This window comes from Hemitrygon akajei, unplaced genomic scaffold (genome assembly GCF_048418815.1).
Source record: "Hemitrygon akajei unplaced genomic scaffold, sHemAka1.3 Scf000049, whole genome shotgun sequence".
Lineage (NCBI taxonomy): Eukaryota > Metazoa > Chordata > Chondrichthyes > Myliobatiformes > Dasyatidae > Hemitrygon > Hemitrygon akajei.
Genome location: NW_027331935.1, coordinates 5,072,934 through 5,092,612, shown reverse-complemented (window position 1 = coordinate 5,092,612; position 19,679 = coordinate 5,072,934). Strand labels below are relative to the sequence as shown.

General features: G+C 41.7%; 1 protein-coding gene and 1 long non-coding RNA gene across 2 annotated transcripts in view; both read right to left on the bottom strand.

Moving 5' to 3' along the window:
- The window catches only part of LOC140721021 (uncharacterized), a 689,868-nt gene that overhangs the window by 612,542 nt on the left and 57,647 nt on the right, over nucleotides 1-19,679 (bottom strand). The gene's annotated exons all lie outside the window — the stretch shown is intronic.
- LOC140720980 (uncharacterized) lies at nucleotides 1,035-17,331 on the bottom strand. The gene is made up of 2 exons (XM_073035842.1): nucleotides 17,313-17,331; nucleotides 1,035-4,760 (listed from the first exon to the last, which is right to left on the bottom strand). Exon 2 carries the CDS (start codon nucleotides 4,366-4,368, stop codon nucleotides 2,911-2,913), a length of 1,458 nt encoding a protein of 485 aa, XP_072891943.1. The 5' UTR covers nucleotides 4,369-4,760; nucleotides 17,313-17,331; the 3' UTR covers nucleotides 1,035-2,910.

Genomic DNA, 19,679 nt, shown 5'->3' with positions numbered 1-19,679 from the left:
GTTGCTCTGTTTTCACCGTGTTCCTTTCAAATCAATTTTGACCAATTTTTCTCTCATGCCTCTCTAATTCTCTGTATTCCACATCCAACTTTAGTTTCTCCTTCTCTAATGTCGGGTGAATTTGATCATATTAAAATTACTTGCCCCTCAGGGTTCTTTGAACATAAGTGACCTACCGGTAATTAATTCCAGTTCATTACAATACCCAATCCAGAATAGTTGATCCCCAAGTTGTGTCAAACATGAACTGCTTTATAAAAGCATCTTGTAGGCATCTAGGAATTACTCCTCTTCAGACCAAAACACCATCCTAATTTTCCCAATCACCTGCATGACAACCCCCCATGACTACTGCAACATTGCCCTTTTGACAAGCATTTTCTATCTCCCATTGTAACTTGTGGACCACATACTTACTACTGTTAGGAGGTCTCTGTACAATTTCCATCAGGGATTTTTTTTTACATTTGCTGTTTCTTAATTCTACCCACAGAGATTCTACACATTCCAACCCTAGGCCACCTCTTTCTAATGATTTTACTTATTTTACCAACAGAGCCACTGAATCTCACTACCTGCCAAGCAGAGCTCAATAGTTAATAAAAACAATAAAGGCAATAAACTCTTTCATCAATACTGACAGTGACTTTTTTTTAATGAAGATACCTTGGTCCCATTTCAATCATTAAAATTTACAAAGATATATAAGAACTGAAATGACAACTTTAGTAAAGACTATTTACACTCAACCCCACTTAGACTGACACTACCTTGGACAGGAGGAGGAAGAGGAATAACACATGAAAAAAAAATCACACAACAGTGAGATACAACTTCTAAGTATATATTTTTTTTATCAAAAATAAACATTATTGAATGCTCCATGTGTGTAAATGCAATTGTGATAAGAAATACAGACCAGAAAACTTAAATGAGAGGCGAACTCAGAAAAATAAATCATTTATAGGGAAGAAAGCATTAACCAGTGCAATGTGTATGACCCTCCATGGGAGGCATCCCAATGATCTGAGCAGACTAGATGTTGACAAGGAAGCATTGAGCACCTGACTGAGATTTGGAGACCTCTTCCTAAAAACAGAGGGGTTCCTTGCAGAAATACAGAACAAGATGATGAACAAAAAAGAAAAAAAAAGAAAAAATACATACAATACAAACAAACAAGGCAACACAAGCAGAAAATGCAGAGAAACCAGACACAATCCAACACATTCTGGGATTCTGCAGCAGTTTAACTGAATCTGATTACTTATGCAGGTACAATCAAGTGGCAAATATCATTCACCAAAATCTTGCTTTAAAATACAAACTCATGAATGACCACAGTAACTTTATTAAGGCACCATAAATTCAAGCCTGATCCAGTTAGGGACAGAATCTCACAATTAATATGATAATCCATACATCATTGCAGATAGGATAATCTAAAATAAACATCCAGATATAACATAACAGGATAAACAAGCAGGAACAACTCCCTCAATGGAAATAACCATTCTCAACACACACATGTGCCTCGACCAATGGGGCACCTCACTACAGGCATTGTTTGTGTCATCAGTCAGACAAGCGAATTATTTTCTCTGCCAATTATCATCCAAATGTTGCTAGTCTGTCATTCGTTGTCACGCCCTGCTGCTGATTCCCTTCTCCTCATCATACGTTCTTACCCAGACCAACGACCAGAGCCCCAAACTCTGCCCTGTGCTGACCCGCCTCTGGTATCTGACCCTGCTCCGTTGAACATCCAAGTAATGGTTTCCCATTCTGCTTTCAGTGTTTAGAGGACAGTGGTGCTTTCTAACAACCCTTTAGAAGCAGCGAAAATGACTCATAATGTGGAAATGATCCCTGAATAAGGGGATTAGCTCCCAATGTCATTCTTCCTCAGCCCAGAGATTTGACGGTTAAAGAACATCTCAGACAGAACTGCAGTCAGTTTGACTTCTTCAGTCTACAGAAAATTTAAGGGAAACCTCTTCACCCACAGAGTGGTGACTGGAACCTATCCCACAGGGGGAGCGGGAAGTGAAAAAAAGGGGAGGATTCAAAAGGCCTATCATGGAACAGCATCACTGGCAGGGTCCAACTGGCCTGAGCTGACTCTCTACTGTACACTAGTTGTGTTATGAACTCACTAAGTACCAAAGACAAAGTTCAAAATAGAATTGATTTATTTGTCACTTCTGCAGAATATCAAACTCCAGTACCATTAAAGGTGAATGTGCAGCAGAAGAAACTCTTCCCATGCCCAGTGACCAGGGTGAAGAACTGGGTGTGGTGAGCAGCAGCAATAATTGCAGAGTTCAGCACTGACAGTCACTCTCGAAATTGCATTCAGCAACGGTGATGGACAAATATCCAGCATGCAGCTTATTGAAACTTTCTGCCCAGTGTGAACCTGGGAGAATGTCATATGTGTAACATGCTGTAAGGTTTCACTGCTGAGGTAATGGTTTCTCTGTAACAGCAATGTTTAGGTTACAACGAGAGATAACAGGGTTTTGGAGTGCAGGTCTATCCAATGAAAGAAATGTCCTTTCTTGTGAATCTGGAAGAGAGATTTTCGTGCTCTTTTTCTTGGGAGAGATGCGAAGACGTGAATGGAGAGAGTGGGCCCTTTATCTTTCTTTATTTTCTCAACTAACCCTATAGTCAAAGTAAGCATTCTAAAGCTCAATTGTTTAATCATATATTGTGTATTGTTTGTTATTTCGGGGTACTGATCTGTAACAGGGGATACATCACACAACATCCACCCAAACGAGATTTCTTTTTGGCCGGCCTGTAGGGCTATCACCCCCTATAATAAGCTGCTAGCCGAAGCGAGAGTTACACAAGGTTAGTTGACTCAGTGATTCGGTTCCCACAATCACAGCAGGTGAACGGCCTCTACCCGGTGTGAACTCGCTGGTGTCTCTGTAGGTCGGTGGACCGAGTGAATCCCTTCCCACACACTGAGCAGGTGAACGGCCTCTCCCCGGTGTGAACTGACATGTGTGTCAGTAGACGAGATGACAGAGAGAATCCCTTCCCACAGTCTGAGCAAGTGAACGGCCTCTCTCCAGTGTGAACTCTCTGATGTACCTTCAGCTGAGATGATTCAGTGAATCCCTTTCCACAGTCTGAACAGGTGAACGGCCTCTCTCCGGTGTGAACTCGCTGATGTACCTTCAGTTGAAATGACAAAGTGAATCCCTTCCCACAGTCTGAACAGGTGAACGGCCTCACTCCAGTGTGAATTCTCTGATGTACCTTCAGTTGACATGACTGAGGGAATCCCTTCCCGCAGTCGGAGCAGGTGAATGGCCACTCTCCGGTGTGAACTCGCTGATGTACCTTCAGTTGAGATGACAGAGTGAATCCCTTCCCACACTCTGAGCAGGTGAACGGCCTCTCCCCAGTGTGAACTGACTGGTGTACTTGTAGGCTAGCTAACTGTGTGAATCCCTTCCCGCAGTTTGAGCAGGTGAATGGCCTCTCCCCTGTGTGAACTCGCTGATGTACCTTCAGTTTAGATGACGAAGTGAATCCTTTCCCACAGTCTGAGCAGGTGAATGCCCGCTCTCCAGTGTGAACAGACCAGTGCGCTTGTAGGTTGGAATACTGACTGAATCCTTTCCCACACTCTGAGCAGGTGAACGGCCTCTCCCCACTGTGAACAGACTGGTGTCGCAGTAGGTGAGATAACCGATTAAATCCCTTCCCACAGTCTGAGCAGGTGAACCGCCACTTCCCAGTGTGAAATGACTGGTGTCCCTGTAGGAAGGATGATTCAATGAATCCCTTCCCACAGACTGAGCAGGTGAATGGCCACTCCCCAGTGTGAACTGACTGGTGTCTCAGTAGCTGAGATGACAAAGTGAATCCCTTCCCACAGTCTGAGCAGGCAAACGGCCTCTCCCGGGTGTGAACTCGCTGATGTACCTTCAGTTCAGATGACCGAGTGAATCTCTTCCCACAGTCTGAGCAGGCAAATGGCCTCTCTCCCGAGTGAACTGACTGGTGTTTCTGTAGGTGACATGACGAAGTGAATCCTTTCCCACAGACCGAGCAGGTGAATGGCCACACTCCAGTGTGAACTGACTGGTGTCTCAGTAGGTGAGATGACAAAATGAATCCCTTATCACAAACTGAGCAGATGAATGGCCTCTCTCCAGTGTGAACTCTCTGATGTACCTTCAGTTGGGATGACCAAATGAATCCCTTTCCACAGTCTGAGCAGGTGAACGGCCTCTCTCCAGTGTGAATTCGTTGATGTCCCTTCAGTTGAGATGAGGAAATGAATCCCTTCCCACAGCCTGAGCAGGTGAACGGCCGCTCCCCAGTGTGAACTCGCTGGTGTGTCATTAGGTCACATGACCGAGTGAATCCTTCCCCACAAATTCAGCAGATGATCAGCCTCTGCCCAGTGTGAACTGACTGGTGTGCCCACGGGTGGGATGACTGACTGAATCCCTTCTCATCCACAGAACAGGTGAATGGACTTGTCCCAGTGTGAACTTGCTGATGTACCTTCATGAGATGACATTGAATCCCCACAGTCTGAAAAGGTGAGCAGCCTCTCCCATGTATAAAATGACAGGTGTGCCAGTCGGTCAGATGATTGAGGGAATCCCTCCCCACAGTCTGAGCAGGAAGGATGATTGAGTGAATCCCTCACTCCACTTCTTAAATACATGGACAATGACAGCAAAACAGTGTTCAAGATTCCCACAGATAAATTCCTTGTTGTTGTTAACCTGAAAAAAGATTTATAAAATCCATCAATGGGTGTAGGACAATATTTCAGATTAGATTACTTTAGTTGTCAAGGTGTGATCTGGCATCACACTGTTACAGTGAAGTTTCACCCAAGTTGGAGAGAGAAATCATCTTCCAACTGGGCACAGTGATGGGATCTGGAATGACCATCAATCTCTCTGATGCTCTTCCTGTCTCTACAAGAATCGGGCATTTCTGCCATCTCCAATCTGTGACCTGGCTCAGTTTGACTCTCTCCATTGGTATTATTCCCTGTTCCCACTGAGCTGCATGGGTGCCTGGCCCCACAGTAACTGAAACACTCTCACAGAAATAGCCTTTGTTGACGTTCAGCTGAGAATTTCTTTCATGTACTGCTAATGTAAAGTGCCAGTTTTAAATCAATGTTAACATGCCCTGCCCAGATGAATGGTTGGTCTCCACAGCAGTTAAGAGGAATTGAATGAATATCAGTATTATTTCATGTTCTTGTCACAGTCATGGAAAAGTACAACAGAAACAGGCCCTTTGGCCCATCTAGTCTGTGTTGAACTATTTAATCTGTCGACTCCCATACCCTTAACATCCAGGTACCTATACAAAACTCTTAAATGCTGAAATTGAGCTCGCATGCACCACTTGTGCTGGCTGCTCATTCCACACCTGGATAACTGTCTGCGGGAAGAAGTTTCCCCTCTTGTTCCCCTTAACATTTCACCTTTCACCCTTAACCCATGGCCTCTGGTTGTAGTCCCACACCATCTCAGTGGTAAAAGCCAGCCTGCATTTACCTTATCTAGACCCTTCATAATGTTGGTACACCTGAAATTGAACATTTTGAAATTCAGAGAGGCCGAAAGAGAAATGGCCGGTGTTGTTACAGAGTGTAATTAAAGTCAAAGCACAACAAGTTTATACGGCTTTAACTGCTGAGCAAGCACATTATTATTATAGTTTGAAACTGCATATATTAAAGGCGTATGAGCTAGTTCCAGAAGCATATAGAGAAAGATTCCGAAATTTAAAGAAATCTGTGAAATTCACCTACGATAAAGCTGTGTGTTTTGAGAGATGGGTTTCCTCTAAAAAATCAAATCGGGGACCATAATACATTGTAAGAGCAGATTTTAATGGAGAGATTTAAACGGAGCATCTGTGTTGAAGTAAAGACATACATAAATGAGAGTGCCACTACTACATTGCAGGACTCTGCTCATTTAGCTGATCAGTATGCTTTAATGTAGGTCCTACATTATGTCCTACATTATGTTGGTACATAATGTCCTACCAAAGTAAAACACCTCACACTTGTCTGCATTAAATTCCATTTTCCATTTCTCAACCCATTTTTCCAGCTGGTCCAGATCAGCAAGCCATGGTAGTCTTCCTCATTGTCCACTACACCCCAATCAAATTTCATCCACAAATTTGCTGATCCAGCTGACCATGTTAACATCCAGATTACTGATATAGATGACAAACAACACTAGATCCAGTACTGATCCCTGTGGCACACCAGTCAGAGAGGCAATCATCTGCTACCACACTCTAGCTTCTCCCAAAGACAGTGTCTGATCCAATTTACTATCTCATCTTGAACGTTGAGTGACTTAACCTTCTTGACCCACCTCCCATATGAAGCTTTGTCAAATGCTTTGCTAAAGTCGATGTAGACAACATCCACCGCCTTTTCTTCATAAACTTTCCTGATAACTTGCTCGAGAGACTCTGTAAGATTGGTTAGACATGACCGACCATGCACAAAGCAATGCTGTCTGACCTTAATCAGTCCACATCTATCTAAATACTTGCATATCCAGTTCCTGCACACACATTCCAATAACTTTCCCCCTACTGATGTCAATCTCACCAAAGTACAATTTCTTAGTTTATTTTTAGAGCTTTTCTTGAACAGCGGAACAACATTGGCTGTCCTCCAATCCTCCAGTACCTCACCTGGCACTAAGGATGATTTAAATATCTGTGCTTGGGCCCCAACAATTTCTGCACTTGACTTCCACAGGGTCCCAGGTAACAACTTGTCAGGCCCTGGGGATTGATCCATGGCAATTTTCCTTAGGACAGCAAACACCTCCACCTCTGTAAACTGTACAAGGTCCATGAAGTTGATGCTGCTTTGCCTCACTTCTATAGACTCTGTGACCATCTCCTGAGTAAATACAGATGCAAAGATAATATTTAAAATATCCCCCATATATTTTGTCTCTTCATATGGATTACCATTCTGATCTTCCAGAGGATTTATTTTTTCCCTTGCAATTTTTTTGCTCTGAACATATCTGCAGAATCCCTGAGGATTCTCCTTCATCTTCTCTGCTGGGGCAAACTCTTGCCTTCTTTTATTTCTTTCATAAGTGTTCACTTGAATTTCCTGTACTTCATAAGTACCCCATTTGTTTCTATTTACCTGTACCTGGTATGCACCTCCTTTTTATTGATCTGGGATAGGAAAGCCAAAGGGGTGTTAATGATGCATGGTGGGAGGTGGGGGTAGGGGATGGATGTTTAAACTAAAGTCTCAGGGGGAATGGGAGCCTGAATAACAGAACAGATAGTGGAGGTGTTGTGGAGACAGATGTTGTTCAGACCTCAGACAAGGTCAGGAATGAAAAACGTTGAGCATGGTGCAGTGAATATGCTGAACCCTGTATATCTCAATGCAAGGAGCATGATAGGAAAGGTGGATGTGTTCAGGGAATGGATCAACACCTGGAATTATGACACTAGGATCTGGCAACTGTGGACTGGGACAGGCTGCTTTATGGCAAAGGTGTGCTTGGTAAATGAGAGGCCTTCAAAGTGAAATTCTGAAAGTACAAAGTGGGTATGTGCTTGTCAGAATAAAAGGTACAGATAGAAACTGTAGGGAACCTTGGATTTCAAGAGATTTTGAGACCCTGGTGAAGGACAAAATGGAGTTGCACAACTGGGATAGGCAGGCAGGTTCTTACGGAGTATAAGAAATGCAAGAGAACACATAAGAAATAAATCAGGATGGCTAAAAGAAGGCATGAGATTCCCCTCGCAGAAAAGATGGAGGATAATCCTCAGGGATTCCAGATATAGAGTAAGAGCAGGATTGCAAGGCAATCTGGAAGACCGGAATGGCAACCCACGTGTGGAACCAAAGCAGATGGAGGAGATCTTAATTTTTTTTACCTCTATTTACTCAGGAGATGGACACAGGGTCTATGGGTATGTTTGGAAAAGCAGCATTAAAATCCTGGTCCCTGTACAAATTAAAGAACAGGAGATGTTTGCTGTCCTGAGGCAGATGAGAGTGGATAAATTTCCAGGGCATGACAAGGTGCTCCCTCGGACCCTACAGGAGGCAAGTGCAGAAATTGTCGGGATCCCTAGAGAGATAATTAAATTATCCTTGGTGATGGGGGGATGTACAAGAGGATTGGAGAACAGCCAATGTTGTTTCAATGAATGACACAAGGCAAAGAGTAGTTGTAGGTGGGTCATATTCTGCATGGAGGTCGGTGACCAGTGTTGTGCCTCGGGGATCTGTTCTGGGACCGCTACTCTTTGTGATTTTTATAAATGACCTGGATGAGGAAGTGGAGGGATGGGTTAGTAAGTTTGTTGATGACACAAAGGTTGGAGGTGTTATGGATAGTGTGGAGGGCTGTCAGAGGTTACAGTGGGACATTGATAGGCGAAACTGGGCTGAGAAGTGACAGATGGAGTTCAACTCAGAGAAATGTGAAGTGGTTTATTTTGGCAAGTCAAATATGATGGCAGAATATAGTATTAATGGTAAAACCCTTGGCAGTGTGGAGGATCAGAGGGATCTTGGGGTCCGAATCCATAGGACACTCAAAGCAGCTGCGCAGGTTGACTGTGTAGTTAAGAAGGTGTATGGTGTATTGGCCTTCATCAATCATGGAACTGAATTTGGGAGCCAAGAGGTAATGTTGCAGCTATATAGCACCCTGGTCAGACCCCACTTGGTGTACTGTGCTCAGTTCTGGTCGCCTCACTACAGGAAGGATGTTGAAGCCATACAAAGGGTGCAGAGGAGATTTACAAGGATGTTGCCAGGATTGAGGAGCAAGCCTTACAAGAATAGGTTGAGTGAACTCGGCCTTTTCTCCTTGGAGCAAATGAGGCTGAGAGGTGACCTGATAGAGTTGTACAAGATGATGAGAGGCATTGATCATGTGGATAGTAAGAGGCTTCTTGCCAGGTCTGAAATAGCTGCCACAAGAGGACACAGGTTCAAGATGCTGTGGAGTTGGTACAGAGGAGATGTCAGCGGTAAGTTTTTTACTCAGAGAGCGGTGAGTGTGTGCGACAACAGTGGTGGAGGCGGATACGATAGGGTGTATTAAGAGGCTTTTAGATAGGTACATGGAGCTTAGTAAAATAGTGGGCTATAGGTAAGCCTAGTAATTTCTAAGTTAGGCACATGTACGGCTCAACTTTGTGGGCCAAAGGCTGTAGGTTTTCTATGTTTCGCTGTTTAACATAGAACATAGAAATCTACAACATATCACAGGCCCTTCAGCCCACAATGTTGTGCCGACCATGTAACTTACTCTGGAAACTGCCTGGAATTTCCCTAACCCATAGCCCTCTGTTTTTCTAAGCTCCATGTACCTGTCTAAGTGTGTCATAAAAGACCCTATTGTATTCGCTTCCACCACCGCTGCTGGCAGTGCATTCCACACACCCACCACTCTCTGTGTGAAAAACTTACCCCCGACATCCCCTTGGCACACATTTTCAAGCAACCTAAAATTCTGTCCCCTCGTGTTAGCCACTTCAGCCCTGGGAAAAAGCCTCTGCCTATCCACATGATCAATGCCCCTCATCATCTTATACACCTAAAAACGGTTCTAAACATAAACAAGGAAATTATACATTGCTTTGAGGATTTGTTCAAAGCATACACAATTGTGAGGGTACAGATAGGGTAAAAGCAAGCAATTGTTTCCACTGAGGTTGGATGTGATGATAACCAGAGGTCATGGGGAAGTGGGGAAGGTGAAAATTCAAGGGGAACATGTGGAAAAACCCTTCACTGAAATGGTTGTGAGAGTGTGGAATGAGATGCCAGCACAAGTGGTTCATGCCAGCTCAATTTCAGCATTTAAGTGGAGTTTGGATGGGTACCTGGGTGGTAGGGGTATGAAGGGCTGTGATCCCAGTGTAGGATGTTGCATCAGAGAGTTTAAAAATTTTCAGCATTGTCTGGATGGGCCAAATTGGGGGGGGGGGGGGGGGGGTTTCATGTAACTTCTCCATGTCCCTATGACAGAGAAGCTGGCCAAACTTGATTGGAAGGGGAGACTGGTAGGAATGACGATGGAGCAGTAATGGCTGGAGTTTTTGGGATCAACTCGGGAGCTGAGTGATCGATACATCCCAAAGAAGTGGAAGCATTGGAAAGGCAGGAGGACACAACCATGACTGAAATGAGAAGCCAAAGCCAACATAAATGCCAAAGAGAGGGTAAATAATAGAACAAAAATGATTGGAAAGTTTTAGAAACCAACAGAAGACAAGAATCTCCGGGTCCTGACAGGATATTCCCTAGGACGTTGAGGGAAGTTAGTGTAGAAACAGTAGGGGCTCTGACAGAAATATTTCAAATGTCATTAGAGATGTGTATGGTGCCGGAGGATTGGCGTATTGCCCATGTGGTTCCATTGTTTAAAAAGGGTTCCAAGAGTAAACCTAGCAATTATAGACTTGTCAGTTTGACGTCAGTGGTGGGTAATTTAATGGAAAGTATTCTTAGAGATGGTATGTATAATTATCTGGATAGACAGGGTCTGATTAGGAATAGACAGCAGGAATTTGAGCGTGGAAGGTCATATTTGACAAATCTTATTGAATTTTTTGAAGAGGTTACGAGGAAAGTTGACGAGGGTAAAGCAGTGGATGTTGTCTATATGGACTTCAGTAACGCCTTTGACAATGTCCCACACAGGAGGTTAGTTAAGAAGGTTTAATCGTTAGGTATCAATATTGAAGTAGTAAAATGGATTCAACAGTGGCTGGATGGGAGATGCCAGACAGTAGTGGTGGATAACTGTGTCAGGTTGGAGGCCGGTGACTAGTGCTGTGCTTCAGGGATCTGTATTGGGTCCAATGTTGTTTGTCATATACACTAATGATCTGGATGATGGGGTGGTAAATTGGATTAGTAAGTATGCAGATGATACTAAACTAGGTGGCATTGTGGATAATGAGGTAAGTTTTCAAAGTATGCAGAGAGATTTAGGCCAGGTAGAAGAGTGGGCTGAACAATGGCAGATGGAGTTTAATGCTGATAAGTGTGAAGTGCTACATTTTGGTAGGAATAATCCAAATAGGTCATACATGGTAAATGGTACGGCATTGAAGAATGCAGTAGAACAGAGTGATCTAGGAATAATGGTGCATAGTTCCCTGAAGGTGAAATGTCATGTGGATAGGGTGGTGAAGAAAGCTTTTGGTATGCTGGCCTTTATAAATCAGAGCATTGAGTATAGGAGTTGGGATGTAATGTTAAAGTTGTACAAGGCATTGGTAAGGCCAAATTTGGAGTATTGTTTACAGTTCTGGTCACCAAATTATAGGAAAGATGTTAACAAAATAGAGAGAGAGAGTACAGAGAAGATTTACTAGAATGTTACCTGGGTTTCAGCACCTATGTTACAGGGAAAGGTTTAACAAGTTAGGTCTTTATTCTTTGGAGAGTAGAAGGTTGAGGGGGGACTTGATAGAGGTATTTAAAATAATTAGGGGGATAGATTGAGTTGACGTGGATAGGCTTTTTCCATTGAGAGTAGGACAAATTCAAGCAAGAGGACATGATTTGAGAGTCAGGTGGCAAAAGTTTCAGGGTAACACAAGGGGGAATCTCTTTACTCAGAGAGTGGTAGTTGTGTGGAACGAGCTTCTAGTAGAAGTGGTAGAGGCACATTCGGTATTGTCATTTAAAGTAAAATTGTATAGGTATATGGACAGGAAAGGGATGGAGGGTTATGGGCTGAGTGCGGGCCAGTGGGACTAAGTGAGAGTAAACATTCAGCACAGACTAGAAGGGCTGAGATGGCCTGTTTCCGTGCTGTAATCGTTATATGGTTATAACTAAAATAAAGACCAGGTATGCTCAGGGCACTGAATTATGATTTGTAGTCACTAATGAGTCTTGGTTGCACCTACCAGTCTGAGGCATTTACAGGAATAAAATATCCGGGGCCACTATATCTTTTGAAAACCAAGGTTCCCTGCACCAGTTACCTTTCAACTTTTAATTTTGCAGGCACATACAAACTCCAGATTCAAAATTCCACTGCTGAAGGACACCCATTTACCAAGTACTCCTTCGACAGAAAACATCCTGACCCAGTCCATACTTCAGATCCTTTCTGTTAACATCCAAATTGACCTTTTTCCTATGTAGAATCTCAACCTGTGTCCCAGACCTCTCTTTTTTCCATATTTACTTGGAATCTCATGGCATTATGATCACTAAATACAAAGTGTTCCCATACACTAATTTCTGTCACTAGCCCTGGATCATTCCCTAATAGCATATTGCACACTTCTATGTTGGGAATTCTACATACTGATTAAGGACACATTTGCCAAATTCTACCCCAGCTAGTCCTTTTGCAGGATGGGAGACACAGTCAATATTTGGAAAGTTAAAATCGCTTACCATATCAACCTTTGTTTCTTGGCACGGTCTGTGATCTGTCTACACATTTGTTCCTCTAGGGGACTCCGCCTCCCAGCTATGGACATGTCGGACACAGCCGCTTCTTGTCCGTCTTTAATCTCTCCCTTTTCCGATTTATACTTAGAAATTTCAACCTTATTCAGTCGGATCAAATATAATTATGGCCACTCTCAGAAGCGCCATAAGAAATACGGACCCGGTCAATGGGAAAATCAAAAAAACTGACGAATTCTCGGAGGAACCCACTCCCGGGTACAGAGACTAAAATCTCAAATCAGCAATATCAGCATTGAGATAACTCAACTAAAAGAGAAATTCGAAGGAAAAGTCGACTCTTTGAGCCTTGATCTTAAAGAAGTTAGTCGAAGTACTTTGGACCTTTCCTGTCGTTTGGAAAAAGCCCAACAACGGATCATTGATCTTGAAGCTCGATCACATCGGAACAATATTCGAATTGTTGGATTAAAAGAGAAATCAGAATTGGCCGACACACCGGATTATTTCGCAAAAAATGCTTCAGTCTTTATTTCCAGAGGTTTGCTTACAGCCTTCAGATATCAAAATGGCTCACAGAATCGGCACTTTAAAATTTTTGGATCAAGGTAAAAACAGACATATTGTTGTGCGTTTTCTCCGTTTCAGAGACAAAGAACTTATTATTAAGCTTGTGAGAAAAAAAAAGATCTTTTCAGTATCTGAATTCAGACATTTGCTTTTTTGAAGATTTTCCACGTGAAGTTGTGTTTTTTTATTTATTAAAATTTTAGAAAACTACAGAGAATAAATGTGATGATAAAATAGTGAGGAAAATAATATTAACCCTCCCCCTCTTAACCCTTATCTAAAGAAAGAAAAAAAAGAGAGAAAGATTGCCTGGATATCGGAGGATCCCCACATGCTCCATGGAGTTCAAAATAATTTTAATATTGATTTTTACTTTCCCCAATTAATTTATAATTTTATCTTCAAAGGACCTATGTATTTAATCCTATCTTTTGTAGGTATGGGAGCCAAATTTTCAAAAATATATCATATTCATTTCTTAGATTGTATGTAATTTTTTCAAGTGGAATACAACTATGTATTTCATTATTCCAACAATCCATAGTTAAATATAAATCAGATTTCCAAGTAACTGCGATAACTTTTTTGGCTACTGCCAATGCAATTTTTATAAATTTTTTCTGACACTTATTCAATTTAAGTTTCGGTATTGTCCCTTCAATGTCTCCTAATAAAAATAATACTGGACTATGTGGGAGTTGTACTTCAGTAATTTGTTCCAATAAAAGTCTTAGATTTATCCAAAATGGTTGAATTTTAAAACAAGACCAAGTAGAATGTAAAAAGGTACCAATTTCATGATTACATCGAAAACATTGGTCAGACATATTTGAATTTAATCTATTTATTTTCTGTGGTGTTATATATAATTGATGTAAAAAATTATATTGTATTAATCTGTCGAACATTTATTGTATTTCTCATACTATCAGAACATAATCTTGACCAGTTTTTTCCATCAATTTTAACATTCAAATCAGATTCCCATTTTTGTCTTGATTTATGAATTCCTGATTTAATTGTCTGTTTTTGAATCAAATTATACATACAAGATGTAATTTTTTTAATTTTTCCTTTTTGAATTAATATTTCTATTTCACTAGATTTTGGCATCAACATTGTTTGACCAGAGTTTAATTTGATATTTCATATTTATTTTTTAATTGATCAAACGACATCAATATACCTCCTTCAAAACAATCATCTATATATTTAATCCCCTTTTGGAACCAATTAGTAAAAGTTTATTATCCATTGTAAAAGGAATAAACCTATTTTGAATTAAAGTTCTTTTTGCTAATAGAGATTTCTTTATCTCATTGTCCATATTTACCTTATTCCATAAATCAATCAAGTGTCTTAAAATAGGAGATTTTTTTCCCCCGTATCCATTTGGATTCCCATTTATATATAAAATCTTCTGGTATGTTTTCTCCTATCTTATCTAATTCTATTCTAATCCATGCCGGTTTTTCTTCATCAAAAAAAGATGCAATAAATCAAAGTTGATTTGCTTTAAAATAATTCTTAAAATTTGGAAGTTGTAACCCTCCTAAATCAAATTTACATGTAAATTTTTCCAATGATATTCTTGACATTTTTCCTTTCCAAAGAAATTTCCTTACATATTTATTCGGTTCTTGAAAATACTTCTGAGGTAATTGTATTGGTAAAGTTTGAAATAAATATTGCAATCTAGGAAATACATTCATTTTTACAGCATTAACTACCTATTAATGTTATTGGTAACATCATCCATTTATCAAGATCCTCTTTTATTTTTTTAATAATGGCAAATAATTTTGTTTATATAATTTTTTTACATCATTATCAACTCTAATACCTAAATATTTTATCCCGTTTATTGACTATCAACATTGAGTTACTAATCAACATTGATTATAATTCCCTTTGGTAAGGGGTAAAATTTCACTTTTATCCCAATTTACTTTATTCTTCCAATCTAAAAGATAATCTTTGCAAAGATTGCAATGGGTTTGTTAAATAAATCAAAACATCATCAGCAAATACATTAATCTTATATTCCTCTTGATCAACTGTAAAGCCCCCAATGTCTAATTCTGTTCTAATTAATTCAGCTAATGGTTCTATTGCCAATACAAATAAAGCAGGTGATAATGGGCAGCCTTGTCTAGTTGACCTCGTTAAGCAAAATGGTGTTGAAATCTGACCATTTGTAACTACTTTAGCTTGAGGATTAGTATTTAAGGTTTTAATGCATTGTATTAAAGATTTTCCTAACTCATATTTTTCCAATACCTTAAATAAAAAATCCCATTCCAATCTATCAAATGCTTTTTCTGCATCCAAAGCAACTGCCACACTCATTTCCTCTCTTTTTTGTGCCAAATGAATACTAAGTAACCGGGTTATATTATCCATCGATAATATAACAGGAACATAAAGATTCTGTACCCTCAAAATTTTACCTTTAAATGCAGATGTGAACTTTCCACTATTCAGGACATTTACAAAGACAGTTGCGCGAAAAGGCCCGAAGGATCACCCCAACCACAAACTGCTCCAGCTGCCACCATCCAGGAAACAGTATCACAACATAAAAGCCAGGCCCTACAGGCTCTGGGACAGCTCCTTCCACCAAGTTATCAGACTGATTAGTTTATGCTGACACTATTGTATTGACTGTTCTTACTATAATTACTATATATTACACATTGCACATTTAGATAGAGAAGTAATGTAAAGATTTCTACTCCTCAGATATACGAAGGGTATCAGTCATTTCAATTCACCCTCTCCACTGTCTGTTCTGGCATTCTGACTCCACTTCAGTTTAACCCCCCACCCCCCACAACACACACTAGCACGAGCCAGCCTTACCACTAGGATCTTAGACCTCTGTTAGTTTTAATTCCCTAACAAGCAAATCAGCTATCAGCCCTTTGATATTCCTCTGTGAGGTAATCCCCCTTAACAGTTTCTAAAGTGTTCAACCTGTTGTTACAGGGGATGGCCAGAAGAGTACTCTGTGATGGCTATTTAACCTCTATCCCCTTCCTGACTGTCACGCAGTTCCCTGTGTCCTGCACCTTGGGTGCAACTCATCTCTCTTCTTGTCATATCTATCAGCCCCTCCAACTCCCGGATGATCTGGAATTCATGCATTTCAAGTTCCAACTCCCTGACCTACAGGGCTACAAGCTGCAGCTGGATGCACAATTTGTAGGTGAGGGCATCAGGGACACTGGAGGTCTCCCCACCTTCCCACCAATGTCCCCTCTAATTTGTAATGTCGAAAAATCTTGTGCTGTGCAATTTTTACCCACTGACAACATGTGTACACTGAATTTTAAATAGAGAGGTATTTATTTTAACAGCTAGCAAAACACTGTTAATCAGAACTTTGATCTCCTCTAGGTTTGATTGAGTTCATCTGCACTCTCACACAGCCTGTGTAGCAGGACTGCAGAGGATAATGAAGGATTTTCTCACTCCAGCTTTTGCACACCATCCATATCTGATTTGCTTGCTAAATGATGATTTAAAAAGTCAGATTTCCAAGTATCACTCCACTTCCTCCCACTTGCAAATTCTCCAGCAACTTCTGCATCGCCACAATACTCACAGGTAACACCAGTTTCTGTATTGTACATAAATATTTCCCCTGAACCCTCCACCTGACGGTGTTGAACTCATTGTTGGCAATGCCAGTGAATATGACGGGAAGGGCACTGACTGGAGTCTGGCAGCTTTGTGATGTGAAAGATACTTGTTGCCCAGGGCAAAAGTGTTTGATATCATTATGTACCCAGACAGAATGGATCAAAACATGTTCTCACCGGTACAAAAGTTCAAAACAACAGGAGATAGAACAAGCAACACACATAAAATGCTGGAGGAACTCAGCAGGCCAGACAGCATCTATGGGAAAGAATACTAATTCTGAGTTCCTCCAGCATTTTGGATGTGTTGCTTGGATTTTCAATGTCTGCACATTTTCTCTTGTTTGTGATTGGAGGTAGAACAAAGGTGATTTTCTCAACTGGTGATGTAAAAGATTTTGTTCCCTTTCTCCGAGTTCCCAATCCTTGCATTCAGATAGCTGGAGCTCAGCTCTGTCTGAGAGATCCATCGGTTCCCATTCCCTCATCAACTGGAAGCTCCCCGGGGCTCGTGTACGGATCGTTGGGCTGAGAGAGAGGGAAAAGAACAGAACTGTCCCGGGGTTACGGTGGTCCGGAATCCAGTGCAATTGCCCCGAATTCGGGGCTGAAAGAACGCGCCACGATTTCTTTCTTACCTGGAGCCGAAATCCTGAGGCCTTTTGTGTACTGCGCATGCGCGATATTCGGGAGCACCCCGCAATCCTGACGCCTGCGCATTCGATCGGTGCTTCAGTGACGGCGAAAATTGTGACGCAGAGCATTCCGGGTAATCACGGTGCCATTAAAAGTTTCTGCAAGCTCCGGTTCCATGCCTATACCTCAGGTTTTTTATTGTGTAGAAAACTCAGCAGCTCTTTTAACGCAAAAATACAGCTCCCATAAACAATGTACTTAATAACAGCAACCTTTCCGCATGTCTAATGCCGAAGGAGAACATTCTTACAAATGCAGTTTGGAAACACAGGAGATTCTGCTGTTGCTGGAAATATAGAAACGCACACACACAAAATGCAGGAGGAACTCTGCAGTTCAGGCAGCAGGTAAGCAGAGGAGTACACAGTCTAGACATGCTAAAGGGGGTCAGCCTAAACGTTGTCTATTTATTCCTCTCTGCACTTGCTGCCTGATCTGATAATTTCCACCAGTATTTTGCAGAAATTAACCATCCTTTTGCTTTTCGATCGACCAGTTTCAAAATGTTTCGGATCTTTCATTTGTAGCCACATCCTGCTGGTCTGATTCCTCTTCTTCCTACTCCTTGTAAATCCTAAGCCCTATCTCTTTCTGGAGCCCCAAAGCCCTGACTCAAGCTGGCAACTCGTTGATTTCTGACTCTGTTCCATTGAAAATTCACTCTCTAGTCTGCTGTCAGAGTTTGGAGGCGCATTGCAACAACCCAGCTGTCTGAGGCACAATCCTTTGAAATGAGTGACAATGACACAAAACTTTGAAAAGAGCAGGGAAGAAGGAGTTTAACCACCTTAGTCCAGAGCTCTGAAGAACGTTAAAACCACAGTAAGCTCATCTGAAATGGCTAAATGAGGGGGCATGGTTTTAAGGTGCTTGGAAGAAGTTGCAAAGGATATGTCAGAGGTAAGTTTTTCCACACAAAGTGTGGTGGGTGTGTGAAATGCACTGCCGGTGACAGTGTTGGAGTTGGATACAATAGGGTATTTTAAGAGATTCCTAGATTGTTACATGGACCCTAAAAAAATTAGAGGGCTATGCGGTAGGGTAATTGTAGGCAGTTTCTGGTTGGCACAACATTGTGGGCTGAAGGGCTTGTGATGTGTTCTAGATTTATATAATTCCTTGAAATTCAAGGGAAATCTTTTCTCTGACCGAGTTTTGACTAGTTGCAACCTGTCATCCCAGAGGGAGTGGGATGGGGGGGGGGAGCGGCAGGGATAGATTTTAAAATACTGATATGGAACAGAAACATGGGCAGGGACAAGATGGGCCGAGTGGCCTCATTAGTATACATTGTGAGTGTGGTAGAGACAGTAAGTACCTGAGAAACGGGATTTGATACAGAACCGATTTATCTTTCACAGTTCCACTATATTAAACACCAGTCTAGTTTAAGGCTAACATCAGCAGAATAGACTCCTCCAATGCTCAGTGACCAGGGTTCAGTCCTGGATGCGACGAGCAGCCACAAGAACTGCAGAATCTGACAGTAACAGTCCCTCATGATCCTGCAGCTGCCTTCAGTCACCGTGAAGGTTAAACAGAGCTGATTTGAACTTCCCCCCTGATGTGAAGTTGCTGGTGTTGCCGCAGCTGGGATGATTGAGTAAAACTCTTTGCTCACTCCGGACAGAAATGTGGCCTCTATTTATTGTCAAATCACTGGAGCATCACAAGGTGGGTTAACTGAATGACTCGCTTCACCCACACGGAGCTGGTGAACGGCCGACTGAATCCCTTCCAAAATGAGACCCAGTGAATGATGTCACAATGCTGCAACGTCATGGCAATGTATCCTATCAGATCACGGACATGGACACGTGTTCGGTTTCTTCTTGTAGCGAGTGGGGCGCTGTCTTCTCCAGCATCTCCGCCTCCACAATGAAGGATCGGTGGCATTCAAGCGCTGGTAAACTGGCAGATACAGTGGAACCAACGTGCTGTTGTGTTTGAGATTCCCATACACAAAAAGTGTACAGAAGTTTCTGCACTTTTAAAAGTTTACAACGCACGTCAGTGGGTGAAGGACAACATTTCAACTCAGATAATTTTAGTCTCCATGGTGCCTTCAGAAAGAAAACAGTCACAGTTCAAAACAATTTGGAGGAACAAGACTTCACCTTCTAACTGGCCACAGTTCCGGCATCAGGCACAATATCAAACTCTCTGCTTCCCTCTGAATCAAAATGATCATTCATCCCCTTCATCAGTCTATGACTTGGCTCAGTTTGTCTATCTCCTTCCCATTCTGAGCATGCGCCACACACTCACTGAGATCACATTTTATTTACACGGCTGCGACTAGAGACTTT

Bases quoted from the DNA above. Each gene is read 5' to 3' on its own strand.
- LOC140720980 (XM_073035842.1), bottom strand. From the start codon at position 4,368: ATGACACACCAGCGAGTTCACACTGGGGAGCGGCCGTTCACCTGCTCA.